This window comes from Eretmochelys imbricata, chromosome 9 (genome assembly GCF_965152235.1).
Source record: "Eretmochelys imbricata isolate rEreImb1 chromosome 9, rEreImb1.hap1, whole genome shotgun sequence".
Taxonomy (NCBI): Eukaryota; Metazoa; Chordata; order Testudines; family Cheloniidae; genus Eretmochelys; species Eretmochelys imbricata.
The window spans coordinates 57,039,724-57,060,736 of NC_135580.1; the positions used below are offsets into that span (position 1 = coordinate 57,039,724).

At 47.9% G+C, this 21,013-nt stretch overlaps 1 protein-coding gene across 1 annotated transcript; it reads right to left on the bottom strand.

Annotated features, from left to right (window-relative positions):
- Nucleotides 1-8,533: 8,533 nt before the first annotated feature.
- LOC144270142 (endothelin receptor type B-like) lies at nucleotides 8,534-20,842 on the bottom strand. Its single transcript, XM_077826399.1, has 7 exons — nucleotides 20,348-20,842; nucleotides 17,071-17,183; nucleotides 15,048-15,252; nucleotides 13,507-13,656; nucleotides 11,367-11,500; nucleotides 10,719-10,827; nucleotides 8,534-8,683 (listed from the first exon to the last, which is right to left on the bottom strand). Exons 1-7 carry the CDS (start codon nucleotides 20,840-20,842, stop codon nucleotides 8,534-8,536), a joined length of 1,356 nt encoding a protein of 451 aa, XP_077682525.1.
- Nucleotides 20,843-21,013: the final 171 nt, after the last annotated feature.

Genomic DNA, 21,013 nt, shown 5'->3' on the forward strand with positions numbered 1-21,013 from the left:
GCTGGGATTATGTTTTCCAATGTGTATTACTTTCTATACTGAATTTCATCTGCCATTTTGTTGCCCAGTCACCCAGTTTTGTGAGACCCCTTTGTAACTCTTTGCAGTCTGCTTTGGACTTTGGTATCTTGAGTAACAGCATATTGTCTGCAAACTTCGCCACCTCACTATTTTCCTCTTGTTCCAGATCATTTGTGAATATGTTGAACAGAACTGGTGCCAGTACAGATCCTTCGGGAACCCCACTATTTACCTCTCTCTACTGTGAAAACTGACATTCATTCCTACCCTTTGTTTCCTATCTTGTAACCACTTACTGCTCCATGGCAGGACCTTTCCTTTTATGCCATGACTGTTTTACTTTGCTTAAGAGCCTTTGGTGAGGGATCTTCTCAAAGGCTTTTTGGAAGTCTGAATACGCTGTATCCACTAGATTATCCTTGTCCATGTTTGTGGCTCCACTCAAAGAAATCTAGTAGATCAGTGGGACATGATTTCCCTTTAAAAAGCCATGCCGACTCTTCCCCAACATAGTGTGGTCCTGAATTACAACTCAGAGGGGTGAGTCTCAGAGATGACCAGTCTCGAGGACAGCAAGGTGCCATTTATTGCCTCCACCAAGTTGTGGGTAAGCTTCCTGTGCAGCAGAAAGTGGTTTGTTTAGCAAATCCAGTGTCCATAAAATTGCCAGAGGCTCCAGAATCTATCAGTGCAAGCTGTGTGCAGCTTGCTTCAGGTGTAGACAGGCCTCAAAGTCAAAGCTTGATCAGAAAGTGAGATTGGCCATTGTCTGCAGCCGTTAAGATAGGTAGCAGAGAGGGTCTGTTTGGGGAACTGACATCTGTCGTTCTGGCCAGCCATGTCCCCTCTCATGAGGCTGGACCTGCCTGTTTTCCCAGACTACCCATGGGACAGGACTTCAGGGAGCACCTGATGGCAAAGTAGCCTCATTCCCCACAGTACAGGCATAGGCCATTGAGAAAACGCTATTCCTTCTCTTGATCTGAGGGTCACATTCGTGTTGTATCTACCTGCAAGGGTTCAGGTTCAGTGATTGCATGGCAGGAGGGTGACAGGAATAGGGCAGGGCCAGGTGGGGCTGAGCACACACTTTCCTTCTTTCTGCCATTGAACAGTCATGTTGTCAATTACTGTCAATTTGGATACACAATACAAGTCAATACAGGGGACTAATGCAGTGGTGGGGGTTGACCTGGGTCAGTTCATTTTTAATCTCATCCTTCAAGCCTAGTCAGAAGTGGTAAAGCTGCACTGCTTCATTCCAGGCTGTGTCAGCTACCTGGGGATGGAAGTGGGTGGTGCAGGCTGCGACAGGGGCCTTGTCTCAATAACTGCAGGGCAACTTCGGCAGAGCGGGCACAGTTTGGACCATCAAACATGAGTGAAAAGAAACGAATGAATTCATCAAAGTCATTGAGAATTGTGTGTGTGTGTGTGTTGTCTCCCCACTCCCCTGCGAGGAGTGGGAATGCCCAATCCAGTGCTTTGCCTCTCAATAAACTGATGACAATCCCTACCTTGGTTTGGTTCTTCTGGTGGAACATCACCAGGAAGAGTAGGTGACATTGCTTGAGAAACCCTGAAACTTCCAATTGTTCACATCAGCTCTCTGGTAGTGGGAGCTTTGGGCCTAGATCGTGTGGCTGACGAGCCACAGCTCGTGTGGCTGACGGCGCGAGGGGGCCCACAACTGTTGGGATCTGTGATCCTAGGAAGATGTTTTCCATTGTAGCTGGGCCCCTTGGTTCTGGAAACCTCGAATTAGCTCTGCCATCTCGGTGGTGGGGGAGCCTGGAAATGTCATTTTGCTTGTAGAGGGCACCAGCTGGCATTATGAAATCCACCTTGGCCTCTGAGCCTGACCAGGGTCAGTCTGCTCAAACTGGCAGAAATTGTGATGGGGATGGTCCCTGAGAATTGCTGGACCAGCTCCTGGCTTGAGGACTGTCTGGAGCCTAGCACAGGGATAACTCATCACCACATGCGGCTTCATCAGGCTCTAGCTCAGGGATGACTCATCACTTCTCAATGGGGCTTGGTGCCCTCTCCCTGCCCATGGGTCTATTATTAGTAGTTGAATGTTAAGGAAGAGCGAGGAATTCATGGCATTAGCATTGCCAGCAGGAGGAGCTGACAACACTGAACTCAGGCTCTGGCAGGCTAAAAGGCTTTCTGCTCAGTTTTAAACTGTATTTTTGTAATCATTTCCATCAAAGCAGGGTTTTCAGCTCCAATCTAAGGGAGAATCAGTGTTTGGACTGATCCTGTAGCTTGTCTGCCCGCAGGACCAGCACTTCTCTGCACCCAGCAGCTTCTGCAGAAATTAAGTTTTCTTTTCCTTAAATAAAAAAAAAAGATTCTAGCTCTTAGAGTTCTGCAGAAAACCTCCTGCATGTAACCTAATGCAGCACTGTCTGCAAAGGAACTATACTACACAGGTATGGCTTCATGGCAAAGAAAAATCTGCAGCACCATCTCAGAGCCTGGATCAGTTGACTCAGGCTTACAGATCTTGAGAAGCAGAGCTAAAAATAGTAGTGGAGTCAGGGTTCTGAGACCTGGCGAGGGTGTGGGGTTCTCTGAGCCTGGGCCCCGGCCTGAGTGCCCACACAGCTATTTTGGGCCCTGCAGCCTGAGCTCAGCAAGCCCACTGCAGTATATACCAAATGCAATGTGGCCTAATGTTGTCTAAAGTTTACCTGCTGCCCTCCAGCAGTGGGGCCATTAGCCTTTATTTTGTCATAAATGAAGCCATTCTTAATCCTTTTGATGGCTGATATTTGCCAAGATGCTAGCCCAGGGGAACATGTTTAGAGGGGTGTGTGCAATGTCTACAGTCACCAAATGAACACAAGAGTCACGGGAACCAGTTGACCCTCTATTAAGTATTTAGCAGACTTCCCAGGGCTGCTGCCCAATGATAAGAGACAGCCAGAGTCTTTCCTATCAAACATGAAAATGTTTTATTAACATACAGAGAAGAAAAAGACAGGGCATAACATGTCATGATTTGCTATATATTGCTCTTTCCAAGACAAATTGATGGCCTGGAGCCCTATGACAGGTTGGTAGTGTGTTTGCATTCACAGACATTAAGGTCAAGAAACCCACTAAACCCTGGGTTTCCTCTCTCCACCACAGCTGGCCCATCTTGTCTGTTTCACTGTGGTACAAGGATCTGTCAAGCACTTGGCTTCGGAGGGTGCAAGGGCTGCCGTTGATAGTTTGCTTTTCTATAGCACTTTCCACTGGCAGGCTGCAAAGCCTTTCTCTAGTAGAGGCCTGATTTCAAAGGGGGAGTTGATCTGCAGCTGGACTGAGTTTGTGGGGCTCAGCCTGGTGAGTCTTTGACAGAGCTATGTGTAGGGGGGAGGTGTTTGCACAGGGCCAGCCTGCCTCTAGATGGTGCCATCAGTTTCTCTGCACTCGTGATCACCAGATTTGCTAACCCCAATGAAAGGGGATTGTTAAAAATAAGCATCCTAGTTAGCAGTAAGGCAATTCCCTCGGCGGGGGGGGGAGGGTTCACAAACAGGAGCTGACTAACACACAAGAGGCTCATCCCATGATTGCTCAGCTGAGGACACCTGACAGAGAATAAACCTCCTTGTAGTTTACAAGATCTGAAACCCAGCTGGTTTCTGGTAGCTGACGGGTGACTTTCTCTGATATCTCAGGGTGTCAGGATATAACAACTGCTGCTTGAGCCCTAAATTTGGCTCTGAAGCCCTTCTTGTCCTCTCTTTCTCCCCACAACGAGAAGAGAGGAATAGCTACATACATGCTTATATTATACTATCTGCCTCTCAAAGCTGGATGCATCAATGTAGATATGATCTTGTTCCACGGATGTCTATGTCATTGCATTGTCATTTTTGCTGGTAGTGAAAGCTAAACTTAAGGCTGAAGAATAGCTTCCATTGGAACTTCCAGTTTTCAGGTGCTCATAATTCAGGCCAATGTTTTCTGGGGTTGGTCTTAGTCCAGAGATGATATTTTAAGGCTGGGGAAATTACATTCAGATGCATCTATCATACAAAAGGGTTCAAAAATGCATATACAGTTTCCTGTTGGGCCAAATAAACTTTGAGATCATTTGACAAGAGAATTACAGAGGGTGCACCAGTGAGCTGCAAGGGACCAGCTATGCTGAAGGATACTGAGGCCCTCATTAAACAAGAACATGGCTGGAGCCACCAGAATCCGGAGCTGGAATAAATTTGCAGCAGCCTATTTGTTGCAATATTTATAACATGTGGATCTGAGGCTGTTTTGAAAGATTTGAAACATTTATAAAACTAAAACATTGATTTGCATGCAACAGTTAATGTGGAAATGAATAAAAGAGCTCCTTTACGATGAAGAGGCAAGGGATTTGTAGCCCTTCTGTGCCTGGCTGTTCAATATGTTGATCTGCAGTCCCCCAGGGTGCCTGTAATTGACGTCTGTCTGGTCCGAGCACTGCAAAGCACCCTGAGCTCTCCTTCCAGTGCCAACGAGAAGCTTGTGGCTGTTGAAAGTATAGGATGCTGTGTATTTACTGCCACTACTCAATGCTTATGGCTGAGAGCTTCAAAGCAGCATTGGGGGATTTAGAGGCACCTTTCCCATTGAAATTAACGGGAGGGGTGCATCTGTCCCCCCACGCTTCCAGCCCAATATGCCAATATGGCACAAGGCAGCAAGGGGGTCTCCAAAGGTGGAACAAACTGAGTCACAGGCACAAATTCCTTGCCAGCCTACTGAACATTAGGAGGACTTGGCTGAGGCCCCTTTCCAGGGTCTAGGTTAGTGAGGAACCCTGGGTGCTTTCTTTATGTGATGGTGTGATAAGGGTTGGCTCTTTTGCGTTGGTACGGGCAACATTTTTGCACAGGGAAGATACTAAGAAGGGGCAAAATTACAGCTATAAACTAATGAGCTTCCTTCTTTCCCCAGAATTTTTTATTTCTTTCCGTCTGCAAACCCCGCTTGTGCCACTGTGGCACAGTGTTCAGCTGAGTGCTAAGGACCTGCACAATCTGTCATTCTGCAGCTCATCCAGCAGGTGGCGTTCCACCCTCTTCCCATGCTTGTCCCTTGAAGCGCTAAGCACTTTGGCCCAGATCCTCAGAGGTATTTAGGCACTTAACTATCATTCAAATCAATGGTAATTAGATGCCTAAATATCTTTGAGGATCTGGGCCTCTGCCATGGTCCAAAGTCTCTCTTGAACCAAGAGAAATAGCCCTAGTTACTGTCTTGATGAAGTGAGTTAATCCCCCCTTTGCCCCTCCTTCTGCATTCTGAAATGCCGCTATTCCTAAATGAGGCATCCTCTCTGCTCCTGCCACCTGCTCCCCTGACCTGTCTGCCAGGGAGATGGTCACTGCCAGCTCTAGTTCTTGAGTGCAGCCCTCAGATCCAGGCATCGCAGGGTCAGGCTAAAATGAACTGCCTGAAAACCAGCAAAGGAGCCAGTGAAAGGTCAAGGACATGAAGAGCAATGGCCAGAAAGCCCTGAAGAGCAGAGGGTAGCAGGAGGAAGGCTAGCAAGCTGGGAAGTGCTAGCCCAATGGGAATTGACATGCTGGTAAGGGTCTGCTGTTCTTTCTGGGTTGGTTTCAGCTTGTTTGCTGTGCTGACGTTACCATTCAGGTTGACAGCAGTTTGTCCTGCAATGTCACCTGCTTTGCCTCAAAGTCACTTGAAAATGACCTCCAGACTTGTCAAACGGGCCTTTCCTCTCCCACAGGAGCAAATCTCCAGGACTCCCTCCTCCAATGGATCCTCTCCCCCAACAAGCAGCGGTTGCCCTCTCCAACCCCAGCTGCCCCTTTTTCTGGCCCATTAGAAATTCTAGGTTGCTCCATATACCAAAGTTTAGGGAAACTTAGCCTATTGACTCACTTGATAACCCACTGGGGTGGAGAGATCAATTTAATCAGTCAGCTCTCTCTGGTTTTAAGATTCGCTCAGTCTCTCTGCCGCTAAGTGTTCTGATTCCAGAGTGTGGGGACGGTGACCCTGTTTGGGGTTAATGCAGGGTGGTATGGGGGTGAGGATGTCAGATCACATGCTGAACAGGAACACAGAGACTGGGGTTTATATAAAGTATATACACACACGCTCACTCAGGTCACCTGTAAGCATAAGAAATACCAGGACCCTGACAAATATCACAATGATTTAAAAATACTTGCTCTTGAGAATGTGCCCTCCAGCCCGGAGCATTTCAGCCACCAATGAAACTGCAGCCACCTCTGTGGTGGCGAGGAGAGAACAGAATAGCAGCAGCACTGTGTAACTCTTAGGAGGTGAAGGCAAGAACAGCCCAATCAAGTACCATGGGCATTTAGCTGGGCAGACTGTAATTACTAGAGTGGCTCAATTTTCAAACAATTTTTTCTCATTGCGAATTGGGCTTTTTTCAAAATGGAAACGTTTGCAAAGCATGTCAGTGTATGTGTCTGTGTGCATAAAGCAAAATACCAAAAGTGAAACAAAACTAGGATTTTTATTTTCATTTTTTTTCATTTTTCCCTACTCTCCCCACCCCTTTTTTTTTTCATGGCAGAATGGAAAAGAGGGCAAAGAAGCAAAAAAAGAAAAGGAAAGAAAGGAGGAGAAAACCTGACCTCCTCCCCCATGAAAATTCCCCATAAAATTTTTCACAACATCATTGGAATAAATGCCAGATTGTTCCTTTGTGGAAGCTTTGGTGTGAAAGCCTGGCTGAACTGGTCAGCTATGTCAGTGATGGCTCTTCACCATATTCTGAGCAGCTCTCGTAAACACTATGCTGGAATCTGGCCCCAGTGCGTGAGAGCTCCCAGCTCTGATGCTAGCACGGAGAGTGATGGCCTATAGACCACCACGAGTGGGCAGAATTGTGGGTTTATGGCTAGTCCGCCAAATGGCAGCACCAGCAGCACCATGCTGGAGCATTGTTTCAGTACTGCAAGAGAGGGACCAGCACGTCCTAAGGAATCTCCAGCACCACTTCTTGCAGCATCTGGGGTTTCCTTAGCCATCTCTGAACTGTGTCCCTGAGTCTGATGAACCACACAAACAGACTATCAAGGGAAGTGGTGGCTTGGCCATCTCTAGAAGCCTTCAGATCAAGACTGGTCTTTCTGATTGACAGGCTTAAGCCAAGCAGCAGTCAATGGGCTCAAGCCAGGAGTAACTGGATGACATTTTCTGGCCTGTAATATATAGGAGATCAGACAGATGATCTAGCAGGCCTCTCTGGCCTTAGACTTTATGAATGTATGCGGTCCAGTGCTCCTGTAACTACGCAGCCAACATTGCTCAGACCCAATGGTGATCAAGGGTTCCCTTTCACTTCTAGTTCATCTCCTAACTTAGGTGACAAGTGCAGTGAGCTTGCTGGCATCTGTTCATAGCATAACCCCAGCAGAGCTGATCTTTCCTGTTCAGAAGAGGACCAGGACTGGAGCAACATGGGGTGCTGCAGATAGCAATTAAGGACAAGTTGGCAGAGCTGAGTGGTGGATGAAAGCCAACAGTGCCTGGTTTTGGCCCACCTTGACTCTAGCCAAGGCTGCCATTCCTGTGCTTGCCTTTACAAACCCCAATGTGACCAGACACAGCTCTCACTGTGAAGGAGCTGCTGGAAAGGAGAGGGGAGAAGCTACAGCAGCCCATTTCTTTGTATGATACAATTTCAAAAAAGGAACATTTTCTTAACCTCATTTCTACTAAGAATATAACATCCACTAAGCAGCTCTATTCTAAATACACTACTGTGTTGTTACACTATAAACATGCAGGGTGAAATTCACCCCTGGGCAGAGGGCAGCGCAATTCCTAGGTACCCTCTGGGCTTAAACAGGGCTTAAATGGTGTTTCGGACTTCTGCTAGCTGGCTGTCCAGCGTGAATTTCACCCCCAGTGATGGTGTCCCAGGAGCAAAGAGGGGAAGGCTATGGGCCTGTGATGCAGCTGCTTTGGTTTCGCCTTGGCTTCTTAATATATCAGCTTGGAGGATCAGAATTGACCTCCGCCACTGGTCCCTTGTCAGTTTAAACGTGACATCACCCACAGCACCATCCCCTCCTCCCCACCCCCCCCATCTGGTGGCCTTGCCATCTGGAGACAGATAGCACCATGGGTCACTTGGCTTCTCCAGCAGGATTTAAAACCCAAAAGGTCCTTTGAGGAAAACAAAAAAGATGATTATAAAGGAACAGATGAGAAGTGAGGTTCCAAGGCCCTGGCAGTGGCAGGTTCAATGCTAGGGTGACCAGATAGCAAGTGTAAAAAATCGGGACCTGGGGTGAGAGATAATAGGTGCCTATATAAGAAAAAGCCCCAAATATCAGGACTGTCCCTATAAGATTGGGACATCTGGTCACCCTATTCAATGGTAAGAAGTTCTGCTGCTTTTTCCAATGGATCTGTGAAAGGAAAGCAAGTGACTCAGAGCCAGCCAGGAAATGACTCTGTGAGTGGGATGGATGACTCCTTTCAGCTCTTGCGGTGAACTCTCCAATTGATTTATGGTTCTTTAGGAAGAGCTGTACTTGTTACTCAAGTGGGAGCTGCTTCGGTCCAGCCCCAATTCCTGACCGTTGGCTTTCCACTTCCCAACAGACCCCTTATCATCCGTTGGTGCGCTGCTCAAGGCTGGTCTCTGGCACCAGCAGCACAGACAGGACTGGGAAGAGATACATAGGGAGGGGTTAGGAGCTGGGACTATGGGATAAAGCATGGTGAAATATCCCCTATTACTATCGAGATGAAGGGTGGTCTTGTGGGTAAGTGATTGGCAGGGTCTTGGCCTGGGAGAATAAATACATATATTATCTGGAAATAAATTATCTGGAAACAGACTTCAATTTATCATACTTTATATCGTTTGGTGACCCTGTGGTCTTAGGGGCCATGCCCTTAAGGGCTGAGCTTCCCAGACAGAGTCTGGTCGGGGCATTGTGACGCTCTTGTTGTTATGTACAGCCATTTGGAACAAGGCACAGCATAAAGCAGAGCTCTTGCAGGCACCATAAGCACTGAAGACCACAGCACCCTTTGTGTGACGGGCTCTCAGCCCATGCATTTTCTGGGAGCCATTTGCTTTGACTGCTGGGCCAGGGGAAAACAAAGTTTAAACTTTACTCCAAGGGGGATTCTGCATCACTGCGCATGCACAGAATTCATGTCCAACACAGATTTCTTTGCTTCCCTGCAGAAAAATGACTTCTGATGGGGAAGCAAAGGGAAGCCCACAAGGGCGGTCATGTGTCCCTCCCCTGCAGCGCAGGCAGGTTGGGCGTCCAGAGCAGCTGGTAGAGATGTAAATCACCGCTGGGATGGGATGGGGTGGGGGGCTATGCAGATGTGCGTGAGAGAGACACACCCTGTCCCTCTTGCTTGCTATTGCGGCATGTTTGGTATGGAGAGGCAGGGCTTTGAGGTGTTTCTGAGGAGGTAGGCATGGGGGCAGAGCAGAATGTAGCAGCCTGCCTGCTTAGTGAACGGTTCCCATCGTCTTTGTGAATTCCCCCAGGAATATAAAACAGGTGTAAAAGTTTTAAGGCTCCTTTACATTGCCAGAGTGGTGAAAAGGACAGTATGGCCTTACAAATGCTTATGGTGCTTTAGTGATAAGAATTGGTCTAAATTTTTGGACTGAAAAAAATTCCTATCAAAATGTGCTCCATTACCTCTTTGGTGTTGACCTTTTTGGAGATGGTCAGTAGCCAATATAAATTGTGAGTTTGATTCCCTAGCCCTCACTTGCTCTTCAGTTGCCTATGATGTAACACTGAGCATATGGCTGCATATATTTGTTGACTAATAGCTCGAAATAAAGGGTCAAACGTCGCTACATTACTATTAGATTTCCTTTAATGCACCCCCACTCCCATTCTCTATCCATTGTATTGTAGTTTAAATAAATTACCAAAATAATTGAAACTGGCTTGATTATATTGTATTATTTTGACAAATAAAATATGCAGAATTTCACAGAATTTTAAAATATTGTGTGCTGAATTCTCCCAGAAGTAAAACTTTACTTTGTTTCCCCATGCGCCTTAGGTCACATTTCAGTGCTTCCTGCAAGTGCATGGTGTGCTGCTGCTGCTGCTGTTGCAGGGAGCATCAGTTCTTGCTGGCTCTAGATTGAACCCCTCTGCTCCACTTCACAGCCCTGCTGAGTGCAGCACGTGATGGGAGCAAGACCATCAGTAACCAAAATGGAGACCCTTTGAGCCATCGTAAAAATAGGTCACTGTGGAGATGCTAGGGAGAATTCATTTGATTTTGGTCCCTCTCCAAATGGGAATTCATCCTCTAAGGATTTACTGGGAGGAAGTAAACTACTAGACAGTGCACAGGAGTGGGAGTCAGGAGACCTAGGTTCTATTCCTGAATCTGCCACTTTGTGCCATTGGCCAAGTCACTTACCCACTCCGTGCCTCAGTTTCCTCTTTCTCTGTTTCATTTATTTCAACTGTAAACTCGTCAGAGCAGGTCCTGTCTCTCACTATGTGTATGTAGCATACCCAGAAAAATGGGGTCCCAGTCTTGCCTGGGACCTCTAGGTTCTTCTGTACTACAATGATAAACACCCCCCAAAGCTCAGCCCACACCCTGCTTCATGCTCTTGCTAGCTGAGACATCTTCAGAAGCCTCCACAGCAAGCACATGGCACATGCAGCAAGTCTGAGCTAGCTGCGTTTGTTTCTCACCTGAAAGCAGTTCTTGAATTTCCGGCTGATGAAGTAGAGAGCTACGGGATTGATGCAGGAGTTCAGGGAGGCCATGTTGATACCAAAGTAGTCCATCACCAGGAGGAAACTGGGGGTGGAGAGGAGAGAGAATGATGGGTGTACTTGGAGTGGTCCTTGTATCCCATTGTCCTGCTTCTGTGAAGAAGCAGTGACTGGAGCTTCAAAGGAAAGCAAAACAAGCCCCTAACACACCTAGCCAATTGTGCAATACTCTGACATGAGGGAAATATTTGCTTCCTTACCCCTGCAGTGACCAGCTCATGCCTGGAAGCATAACATCTGATTACCTTGATCATCCTGCTTTCCATAAGCTCAAAACACGTGCCTTGCTCTTTGATAACAGCAGCTCCCTGCCCACGTACCATAACCATAATGGGACCTCACTGGAATATCTGCCCCCCCCACCTTTCTGTGGCTATTAAAAGGGTACCTCACCTTGAAATTGAGCAAATACAAACAAACAAACAAACAAACCAACCAGTGATTGACATTCCAGGGATAATTACACAGTCGGCAGCCTGGATTCAGAGTCCAGTATTAATATCGCTGCGATCACAAGACTGAAGTACAATACAGAAGTGAGGGTCTTTTTCGGGTTGTCCTCACCTCAGCAATTCACATCTGTTGGGGTCGGTCTGGTCATAGATGGTGTTCTTCAGGATCCTACTCAGATGGAGAGGCAGCCAGCAGAGAGCGAAGATCACCACCAGGCAGAACACTGTCTTGGCAACTTCCCGGCGCTAAGACTCACAAGTAAAGAAGTGTGGGTGAGTGTACACTCAGCATGAGCCTGACCGAGGAGGGGAGCAGAGCACCACGCACAACCCTTGTATGGGTCCTTTAAATCCCTAGGCACGTCCAGCAGCATATAGTGCTCACTCAGAATGATCATTGCAGAGCACTGGTAAGGGCTGGAGACCCCCTTAAATCCTTACACATCTCCAGCAGCACAGAAATGTTCATGATTTCATGATCAGAGGGGTCAGGTGGTACAGTACAAGCAGTACAATACTGGTGGGGACTAGGAACTCTATGGTCAGCCAGAGTCAGCAATGTTTGCATTAGTGAACACTTAAAGGACCTGACCCAAGCATGCTGAATTCAGTGGAAAGACTCCCATTGACTTCAGTGGACTTTGCATCAGGCCTACAGTGAGCTTGAGCCAGCAGTGGAGGTGAGGCCCACAAGAGCCTCCACTGATGAGGCTTGAGGTCTCCCTTACTCACCGACGCACAGCCAAAGACAGAGGAGTTTACACCATCAGAAGTAAGCCAGGAAGCTGAGCACCAGCCTCTCCTTGTGCAGTGAGTCTGTTATGCTGCCTCAAGGGAGATGTGAACACACAATGAGGCTACCAGAGCCTGCCCTTCTGCCTGCTAACATAGTGATATCTCCACTGGCAATGTGCAGCTGCTGCAGTAATACAGGCAGGCCTCAACTTTACAACGTTCGACTTACGATGAACAGCACTTACAATCTTCTGAATTGGCCCCCTGATTCAACTTATGGCAATTGGTTTAGATTTAATGATGCTCGGTCCCGCAATGGAGTGTATTGTGGTTCCAAGTTATAACATTTCGACTTATGACGCAATTTTCAGGAACCAATTGTGTTGTAAGTTCAAGGACTGCCTGTACAGCATTTCTTTAAATAACAGACAAACAGGACTATTTATAGCCCAGGTATAATAAATACACTGGGGGACCTTAGCTTCCCCAAGACAGTCAGATTGGACCAGACTGGGCTGGGGACCTGACCTAACACTGCATGATTGCTCTTGTACTGGTATTTGTAGCTATTGGCTGGGTGGTCCTGGAATGTAACAGGGAACGGGGGAGCCACTGTGGCATGGGGAGGTGGAGATCAAGACATCTTAGACAAAGGGACTAAGGCCCAGCTCCTCAATGGGCGTTAGGTGCATTAAACCCCGGTGAAGCTCTGGGCCTCCCTGCCCCTTCTGTCCAATGGAGATAATAATCTGCCCTTTCTGCCCCCCTTGCCTGGCTTGTTTATTTAGACTGTAAACTCTTCAGGGCAGGGACTGGCACTTGTGGGTATGCGCCATGCCTAGCACAAAGGGACCCTGGTTGCCACTGGCCTTTACGCACTATTGGAATACAACTAAGCATAATGCATTAAAAGTCAAACTGGTTTGCAGCCTTAATGCTAGTGCTTGGAGTTGTACCAGACAAACTCTGGCAACGCTCACCACTGGGCAGAAGAGGGGTGTTTCCTACAGCTCAGACTGGCAGGGACCCCGGCAGGAGCGGTTCAACTTCCTCTGCAACATGGGGCATGGTTTGCCTGCTGGGATCATCTGGGCATGTCTCACCTAGTCAATACCCTGCCATCACAGGGAGTCTTGGGCACTGGTGCCACCTCGGTCCCTCCTGTTCCCTGCCCGTGGCACACAACAGTTTAGTCACCTGAGGAAATTCTTTAGTCTAACTAAAGTCTGTGGGCTTAGCAGAGGGATATCTGGGTGCAATGTGGTGACCTGTCATATACAGGAGGCCAGACTAGATGAGCTGATGATACTTTCTGGCCTTAAACTCTATGAAACTGAGAGATGAGCTGTACAGAGCTAGTGGCCCCAGGCCTCCACGAGTGTCAATTTCCATAACTCCACTGACTTGTCCTCCATGGACTTCACACCCACTGTGGACTAGGGCCAGTACATGGTCTCTTGTGCTGCAGCTCTATCCTCTCTCTGTGGGTTGCCTGGCAGAAGGCTGGATCCCCTCACCCGCTTCATGTGGTCATTGAAGGCAATTCTCATGCCATTCCTCTTGCTCAGCATCTCGCAGGACATGAGGGTATAGAAGACACCGGTGCATGCCAGAGGCAGGCAGAAATAGAAGCCAAAAAGCCACCAGTCCTTCACATCCCTGTAGAACTACACACAAAACAGAAAGGACATGAATAGGAAACAGGAATAACCAGCCCAGGGCAGAACCAGGCTCCATCTAATCCAGTGTCCTGGCTTTTACAAGGCCCCCTGGCAGATGCTTCAGGGGAAGGTGCAAGAATCCTTGCATTAGGCAGATGTCAGATTATGTTTACATTAGGTCTCCTAATCCAAAATAGTTAGAGGATGGCTTATTCCTGTTTAATTTGCCTTCCAAAAGCAGCCCTTTCTTATTCTGGCAGATCATATACAGCACCCAGAGGCAGGAAGCAATCACAAGTCAAAATATCATGCAGAGCTCTATCCTGTCCTCGAAGGGGATACATTTTGATGCTTCATTAGGGATTTTTTCCATCCCCAGATACTATGATCTCAGCTCTGTAAAGCCGTAGTAAAAAGTAAATGGAGGGTCAGCTTAGTTCAACACGTCTTGTCTCTGCAGGTAAACATCCATAATGTTAGTCATGGTAAAGCTGTGTAAATAACAGGGTCTTTGGTGCATTGGCCATTCTGAAATGGCCAAAACAATGCATTTTGGGAGGGAACAAAATGTTTCTTTTTGATTTTGAGGTTTTCTTAACATTTAATTTTTTAAAAATAAAATTGAAGGACATTTTGAAATGAAGTAATTATGAAGAGAAAATCAAAACATTTTGAAAGTAAAACAAAATGTTCTGATTAGGGTTTTGTTGGAGAGTTTGTCTGTGGGTTTTTTGGCGTAAAACAATTTGGTTTTTGGTGAGAAACAATTTGGTGAACTCTGCAAAAATTTGCAAAATGTTTTGGTGTCACTGAATTTTGCCCAGCTCTGAATCCCGGTGAGTGTCACAGGCCCTGTACTGAATGCATAGGGGATAGTCCAGTCCAGTTACCTTCACTTTTAGTTTGCTTTAAGATGTTTACACTTGTCTGTGCTCCCCACTCGTCTGGTTTCATCCAGAAGCAAAAGGATCCCCAAATCATTAGGGATGTTGCTCTTATTTCAAACCCAGGAGAAATCACTAAGTACAAAGAACCTCAAAAGACACCCTGATTTCTACACAGGCTTCCAGACTGAGAGGCTGGGCTTAGAGAAGAGTCCAAATCCAAACCCTTGGTCTGAGCACCATCAGACTTCAGAAGAATGTGGTTCTAGATCGAGATCCCACCTGGCTTCTGGCTCCACAATGGGCTGAACCAAAACTCCATATCCAACCTCCACCCTGTGATTTGCAGCTCGGATACACATGTGAGCCCACTCCCTTCTGAGCTTTTCCCAGTACTGTTATCGCCTTGCTGGCACTGAGGGGCTGTGCACCATCCATTCCCATCTGCATGCTGGGAGTGAGCACCAGAAGGGGAGTGCCTCCTCATCACTAGAACAGGGGTGGAGTACACACCAGGGTAAATCTGGAGCTCTGTTTGGAGGACAGCATGCAGACCCAGAGCATCTCCTCGCGATAGTTCAGCTCCACCATGTCAAAGGCAATGGCTTCAGGGACGGCCAGGACGATAGCCACAGCCCAGATCAGCATCACCTCGACTGCCTTCCACATGGGGATCCCTATGCCCTGGATCCGGCTCCAGGAGGCCACTGCCCTGTACCTGCCAGACACAACAGGATGTTACTGCCTTCATTTCACAAGTTGCAACTCACTGTGACAGGATGAGAGCCCCATCCCCTGCTGGAAAGGGCTAAGGCAAGCCTTGAGCTCAGGAAACCACCCCTCTGGACTGGTACTGGGTTTGGTCTGAAAGAGGGGGAAATCCAGCTGGGGCCTGGGACAAGTGCAGACAGGCAGCTCCTACTGGACACTCAGCTGAGGCCTAGCTGGTGAGAATGGGTTGCTGACAGGAAGGACTGAGCCAAGAAGACAGTGGCTGAATCTGAACTATGTGTCTGAGAGGTGCAGAGCCACTGTGCATTGCTGGTCATTACTTACAGGAGCAGGGCCTGGAGGTGCAGCCTGGCTGGTGAAAGAGTTTGTTGTCTTGTACCTTTTGAGCTTTGTTTTGCAGGACTCCTTTCCCCAATGCGTCAGGTGCTTTGGCTCAGATGACTGGAGGGCAAGGCTGCTATTTCATCTGGGTAGGTCACAGGGCACTGGGGGGAAGCTTAGGCAGAACACACAGGACCATGCTGTGCTGTAAGGTGGCAAGTGTGGGCCGTGCGCTGTCACACACAGAAGGGTGCAGGGAGCAGAGAGTCGTAAGAAAAGCAACAGGCTGGAGGGCTGAGAAGGTGCAAATTAAAGTAGTCCCAACCCTGCCTTAGACTTAGAGCATCTTCCATCTCCACTGCACGTCAGTTATCCCACTGTCTTGGGCGAGAGTGGGCGTTAGAGGGTCTGAGTGAGTCTCACAGCATGTTAAGCATCTTCTCTGAATTTGGCTCAAGGGGAAGCAGGGACCACGTGGGACCAGTGGGCTGCACTGTGGCTATGTGAGGGGGTATGCCCCCCCCCCAGTCATGAGTTAACTGGAGACCGAGAACAAATAGCGCCCCTGATTGCACGAGGCAGGTGGGAGGTGAAGCCTAGCTGGGGGCGGAGCTGGCTGGTGAGCATCCAGAGGGAAGCCCAGGTTGTAGGGAGAGGGGTGAACAGCTCTGCAGTCCATCTCTGCAAGCTGGAGAGTGGAGGAGCGACCTGGAGAGAGGCAGGTGCACAGGCAGCCCAGGGAGGGGCTATGGGAAGGGCCAAGGTAGGAAGAAGTCCAAGGAGGCAGCATGGAGTCTGAGGGAGCAGAGCTCAGCTGCTCACCACAGGATGCCTGGCCTGGAACCCAGAGCAGAGGGCAGGCCTGAGTTCACCTGCCCTCCAGGACTGGTGGGGTGGGAACCCCGTGCCACAAGAGGGAGAAGGACAATTGAGTTTGGAGCCAGGGAGCAGGGCCAGCTCTAGGTTTTTGCCGCCCCAAGGAAAAAAATTTGCTGCCCCAAGCTCCAAGAGCACAACTGCCCAACCAAAAAAAAAAAAAAGAATGCTGCCCCTGGCATTGTGCCACCCCAAGCATGTGCTTGCTTTGCTGGTGCCTAGAGCCAGTCCTGCCAGGGAGAAAGCACTAGGAGGTGTCGCTCTGCTGGAAAGCCCGAGGACAGTTCTGCAGAGCCCAGGTCAGGGCAAAGTGTTTGCAGATTTGAGTTTAGTTTATTGGACTCTTTGTTTACCCCCAAGGGGGGAGGGGAGAAGAGACTAAACGTGACCTGGCTGGCCAATTATGGCAGAGCCGGAGTAGTTGTCTACAGGAGGAGCTAGAGGAGAGACAGCCATGCTATCCCCAGCCACGCCATCCCCAGCCACAAGGGGGCACACCAGCAGTGAGTCCACTCTTCCACTGGCTGCCTCAAGGACAGCAAAGGGGGATGTGCCATCATTAAATTAACTTGGGTGCAGAATGTGGTGGTGATAGCAGGTTCATTACCTGTCTATGCTGAGTGCACAGAGGCTGAGGACAGTGATGCCCACAGATGCCTTCTGAATGAACGGAACCAGCTTGCATACCTGGACGCCGAATGGCCAGTCTTCTGCCAACAGCTGGGAAAGAGGACAAAGAAGCACATGATTAACAGGCCTTGTCAGATTTTTTGGAGCAGGTTGTTCCCTTCATGGAAAGGAGAGGTTGCTATGAAACACATGGATGTTACCTCTGCTGGCATTCGGGGTGACCTCTCTTGGGCTGTGTGAGCATGGGGTTGTAAAATGGCTTGACACACTGGGACTGAGTTCTCTCCCACAAGCACACTTTTAGGAGGAGGGTTTATTGTGCTGAGGGGTGGTTCAGAAGCCAGTGTTTGAACCCAAACACTGGCATTTTTTGAGAGGTACAAAATTCAACTTTGACTCCTTTGGGCCTGAAGCTCCCCTGGCATTTGGGTTCTGGGCTGGGCTCACATTTGCAAGGGGCTCATCTTTAGCTGCTGCTGACATCTCACAAGAACAGCTGCTGAATTTCAGTGCCATCAGATTCCAGTCCAGCCCGGATTCCGCCTTGCTTCCAAACTTGAACTTACTGCTCATCTAAATGTAGATCTCAACACCAACTCCTCCTTGCAGCACTAGCTGCAATGGCCAGTAGTTTATTGCATGACACTGAGGCCCAGATCCTCACAGGCATTTAGGTCCCTAACTCCCACTGGAATCAATGGGAGTCTAGGTGTCTAAATACTTTTGAGGATCTAGGCCTAAAAGCATAAAAATGGCCAACTTGCTGAGGGCTCTAATTGATAGAGCACCTGTCGACATTTCAGAAGTCACCAAACAGACTCAGACAAGTCAAACAGCAAGGAAACGTTTAGATCAGATCCTAGTTAAACTTGATTGAGATCACGATTTGTCATTCGAGAATAAACTAACTAGTGTATAATCTTGTATTTGCTAGGGGTCAAATTCTGTTCTACCTTACCCACTTGACTTCAGTGGAAACCCTTACTTCTTAAGGCAACCCGGGTTAGTCCTAGGTAGCCACCCATAAAGGTTTAAAAATAAGTTCTACAATTAGAGAGGACTCATTTTACTCTAACATACTGGCTCAAATTCATCCGATTGAACCCAGTGACATTATACCAGGGCTTAATTTGCCCCATTGAGTTTACTAAGGACACAGTCTCTAATTGGGCAGGATAGCGTACTCATGCTAAGTTGTTAAGTTAATTTATTATTGAACATCACCATCTGAAATCCAGTTATGGGGCTTGTTGAGTCAGGATTATACTGGAACAACTGTATTGCTGTACATTAGAATAATTGAATTATACACATGTGCAAAAAGGAATAATGCAACATTACATTAAGATTGTGGCTTGGTCTACATTATAGAGTTAGGTTGATGTAAGGCAGCTTATGTTGACGTGACTATGTCAGTGTCCACACTACAGCCTTGCTCCCGCCGATATAAGTGCCGAGGGGTTGAGGTAGACCTGAAAGCCTGAGCTCCAGCTGAGCCAAAACATCTCTACAGTTGTTTTTGATGTGCCAGCCCACTCCCCATAAGCAAACATCTATGGTGTCAGGCTAGGAGGCTTGCTCAGAGGGCTTGTAACACTTGCACTTATGTCAATATAACTGATGTTTCTCAGGGATGTGACAAAGCACTCCCCGAGTGATGTAAATTATTCTGACCTAAGCACTGGTGTGGACTGTGCTATGTCGGCGGGAGAAAGCTTCTCCCATTATCATAGCTACTGCCTTGTGCACAGGTGGATTTATTTTGCCAATGGGAGAGTATCTGCACTAGCAGCATGATAGCTGTGCCGCTGTAGCAATTCTAGTGTAGACTAGCCCTCAGATGCAGCATAGACATACCCTTAGGGTCTGATCCATTGTCTTCAATAGGGTTTGGAGCAGCCACTTAATCTATCAGTTCCCCACCTATAAAGGGGGTATAGTGAAGGTTGACATGCATTACGATTATGTGATGCTTGGCTACTATGGAGATGAGGGTGAGATGAGATGTCAGTGGAGTTAATATCTGGTAGAAGGGCCCATATTATAAACTGACACCTCCGCTCCTCAGGCATAATGGAACATAAAGCTCATCTGTGCAAGAGTCAGAGTTTTCCTAGGTGCCAGTCCAAGCCTATGCAATGAGCTCCTCCAGGAACTAAGAGCCATCTCCAACCCCCACACCCCACCCCTTCTGCTGCAAGTGCCAGGTGCACCTGACCTGCTGTCTAATATGAATGCAGAGCAGCATGGACATTTTAAAATGCAAAACCAAAACCATAACACAAACCACTTCATGGCACACACAATGACAGCAGGAGATAAAGGAATTTGTTAGGCTGCTTAATGGGCTCCTGGAAGTGCTGAGCTATCGCAGTGATGAGGGTGGCATAAGAATCTGAATAGAACAGAATGGAAGGCATGGTGCTCAGCAAACAGGGATAACTTTATCAAGTATTGTAACACCTGTGATTTCCCTTTGTTTCCAATTGGGATCTCATGTGCTGCTCCTTTTCCCCTACCCCTCTGGCAGTCCCTTTTCTGGAAGCCTTGCTACCCACCACCCACCTCATCTCATTACCATCTGGCAGCACCAGGCTCAAGTCTTTCCTCAAAACATTCTTCCCTCTGCCACTAGGGACCTCTGCCTCCTGGTCAGTACAGAATTGTTCTCCAGTCTGGTGCTGAGTAATTTTTATCACTTCCCTGGAGAGATTGTTCATGGTCCAACCAACCTCCCAGCTGATATGTGGCCTAACTGTTTCTTCAAATAATTTCATTTCCCTAAATGTGTCCCCCTTCACCATCCTAGAATCCATCTCTGCACCAGGTGGCACTCACTGCTATAATAGTATATATAATATAATAGCTTGGCCGTGACTGTATTGTACTAAGCCCTGTCTGTAGGGAGAGACAGTCCCTGCCAAAGAATTTACTCCCAAGATAGATAAGGACAACGGAGGCTCAGAGACTGTAGTGACTTGCCCAAAGTAGGTCAGTGGCAAACCTCAGAAAGGAACCCAAGTTTCTTGGATCCCCACACAATGCCTTCTCCACTGGCACAGTGGTTCTCTGACAGTTGCTTCAGATACTTGTTTATAGTTATCATACCTCTTGGTATGCATTAGCCACCCAAACCCATGTTATCTGTCCAGGTATTTATCATGGAAGGATCTGAGCATCGTAATGTGGGAGGGTTGAAGTCCCCCTTGCCACCTTCCCAAATGGCAAGATTATTAGTGCCCCATGGTGCCTACCTTGTACACATTGATGGGAAGAGCTATGAGGATGTAGAGAAGGTCCCCAAGAGCCAAGCTAGCAATGAGGACATTGGGCCCATTCCTCATGCATTTGTTCTTGTAAATGATCCTCAGCAGGGTGGAGTTGCCGATGATGCCCACCATGAAAATGGTGCAGGACACGATGGTATTTATGTACTTGAAGATGTGTCTGATTTCAGCAGGCTTTATGCACATAGTGGGCAGGGGTAGCTGTGACTGGGCGTTCCCACTGGCGTCATTCGACTGGTTGGAGGAGGCTTTGACATCCTGGAACAAGCTCGATTGGACAAGACCGTAAACCTGCTCCTGGTGTAGAACCTTAAATGGAATCGTGCTCTCCTTGATGTTCCTCGGGGTCTGACTGCAGACGCTTGAGAAGAGGCAAGTCAGGGAAATGGCTAGTGCTACAGAAGTTGGGTTTCTAGCCATTGAGGACAGAACACCAAACCCCAGCCAGATTCCTATGTGCATTTGCTTACAGCGATATGGATGTCTGTTTGAGTCTTGGCTTCTCCTGTAGAGAAGGAATGGGGGGAAACCAGTTACAGGGGGAAGGGGAAGCAAAATGAAACTGAGGAATTGAATGATGAATCAGAGAAGAAACCCCACTGCCATTATTCTCATAGGACCTGACCATAAGTC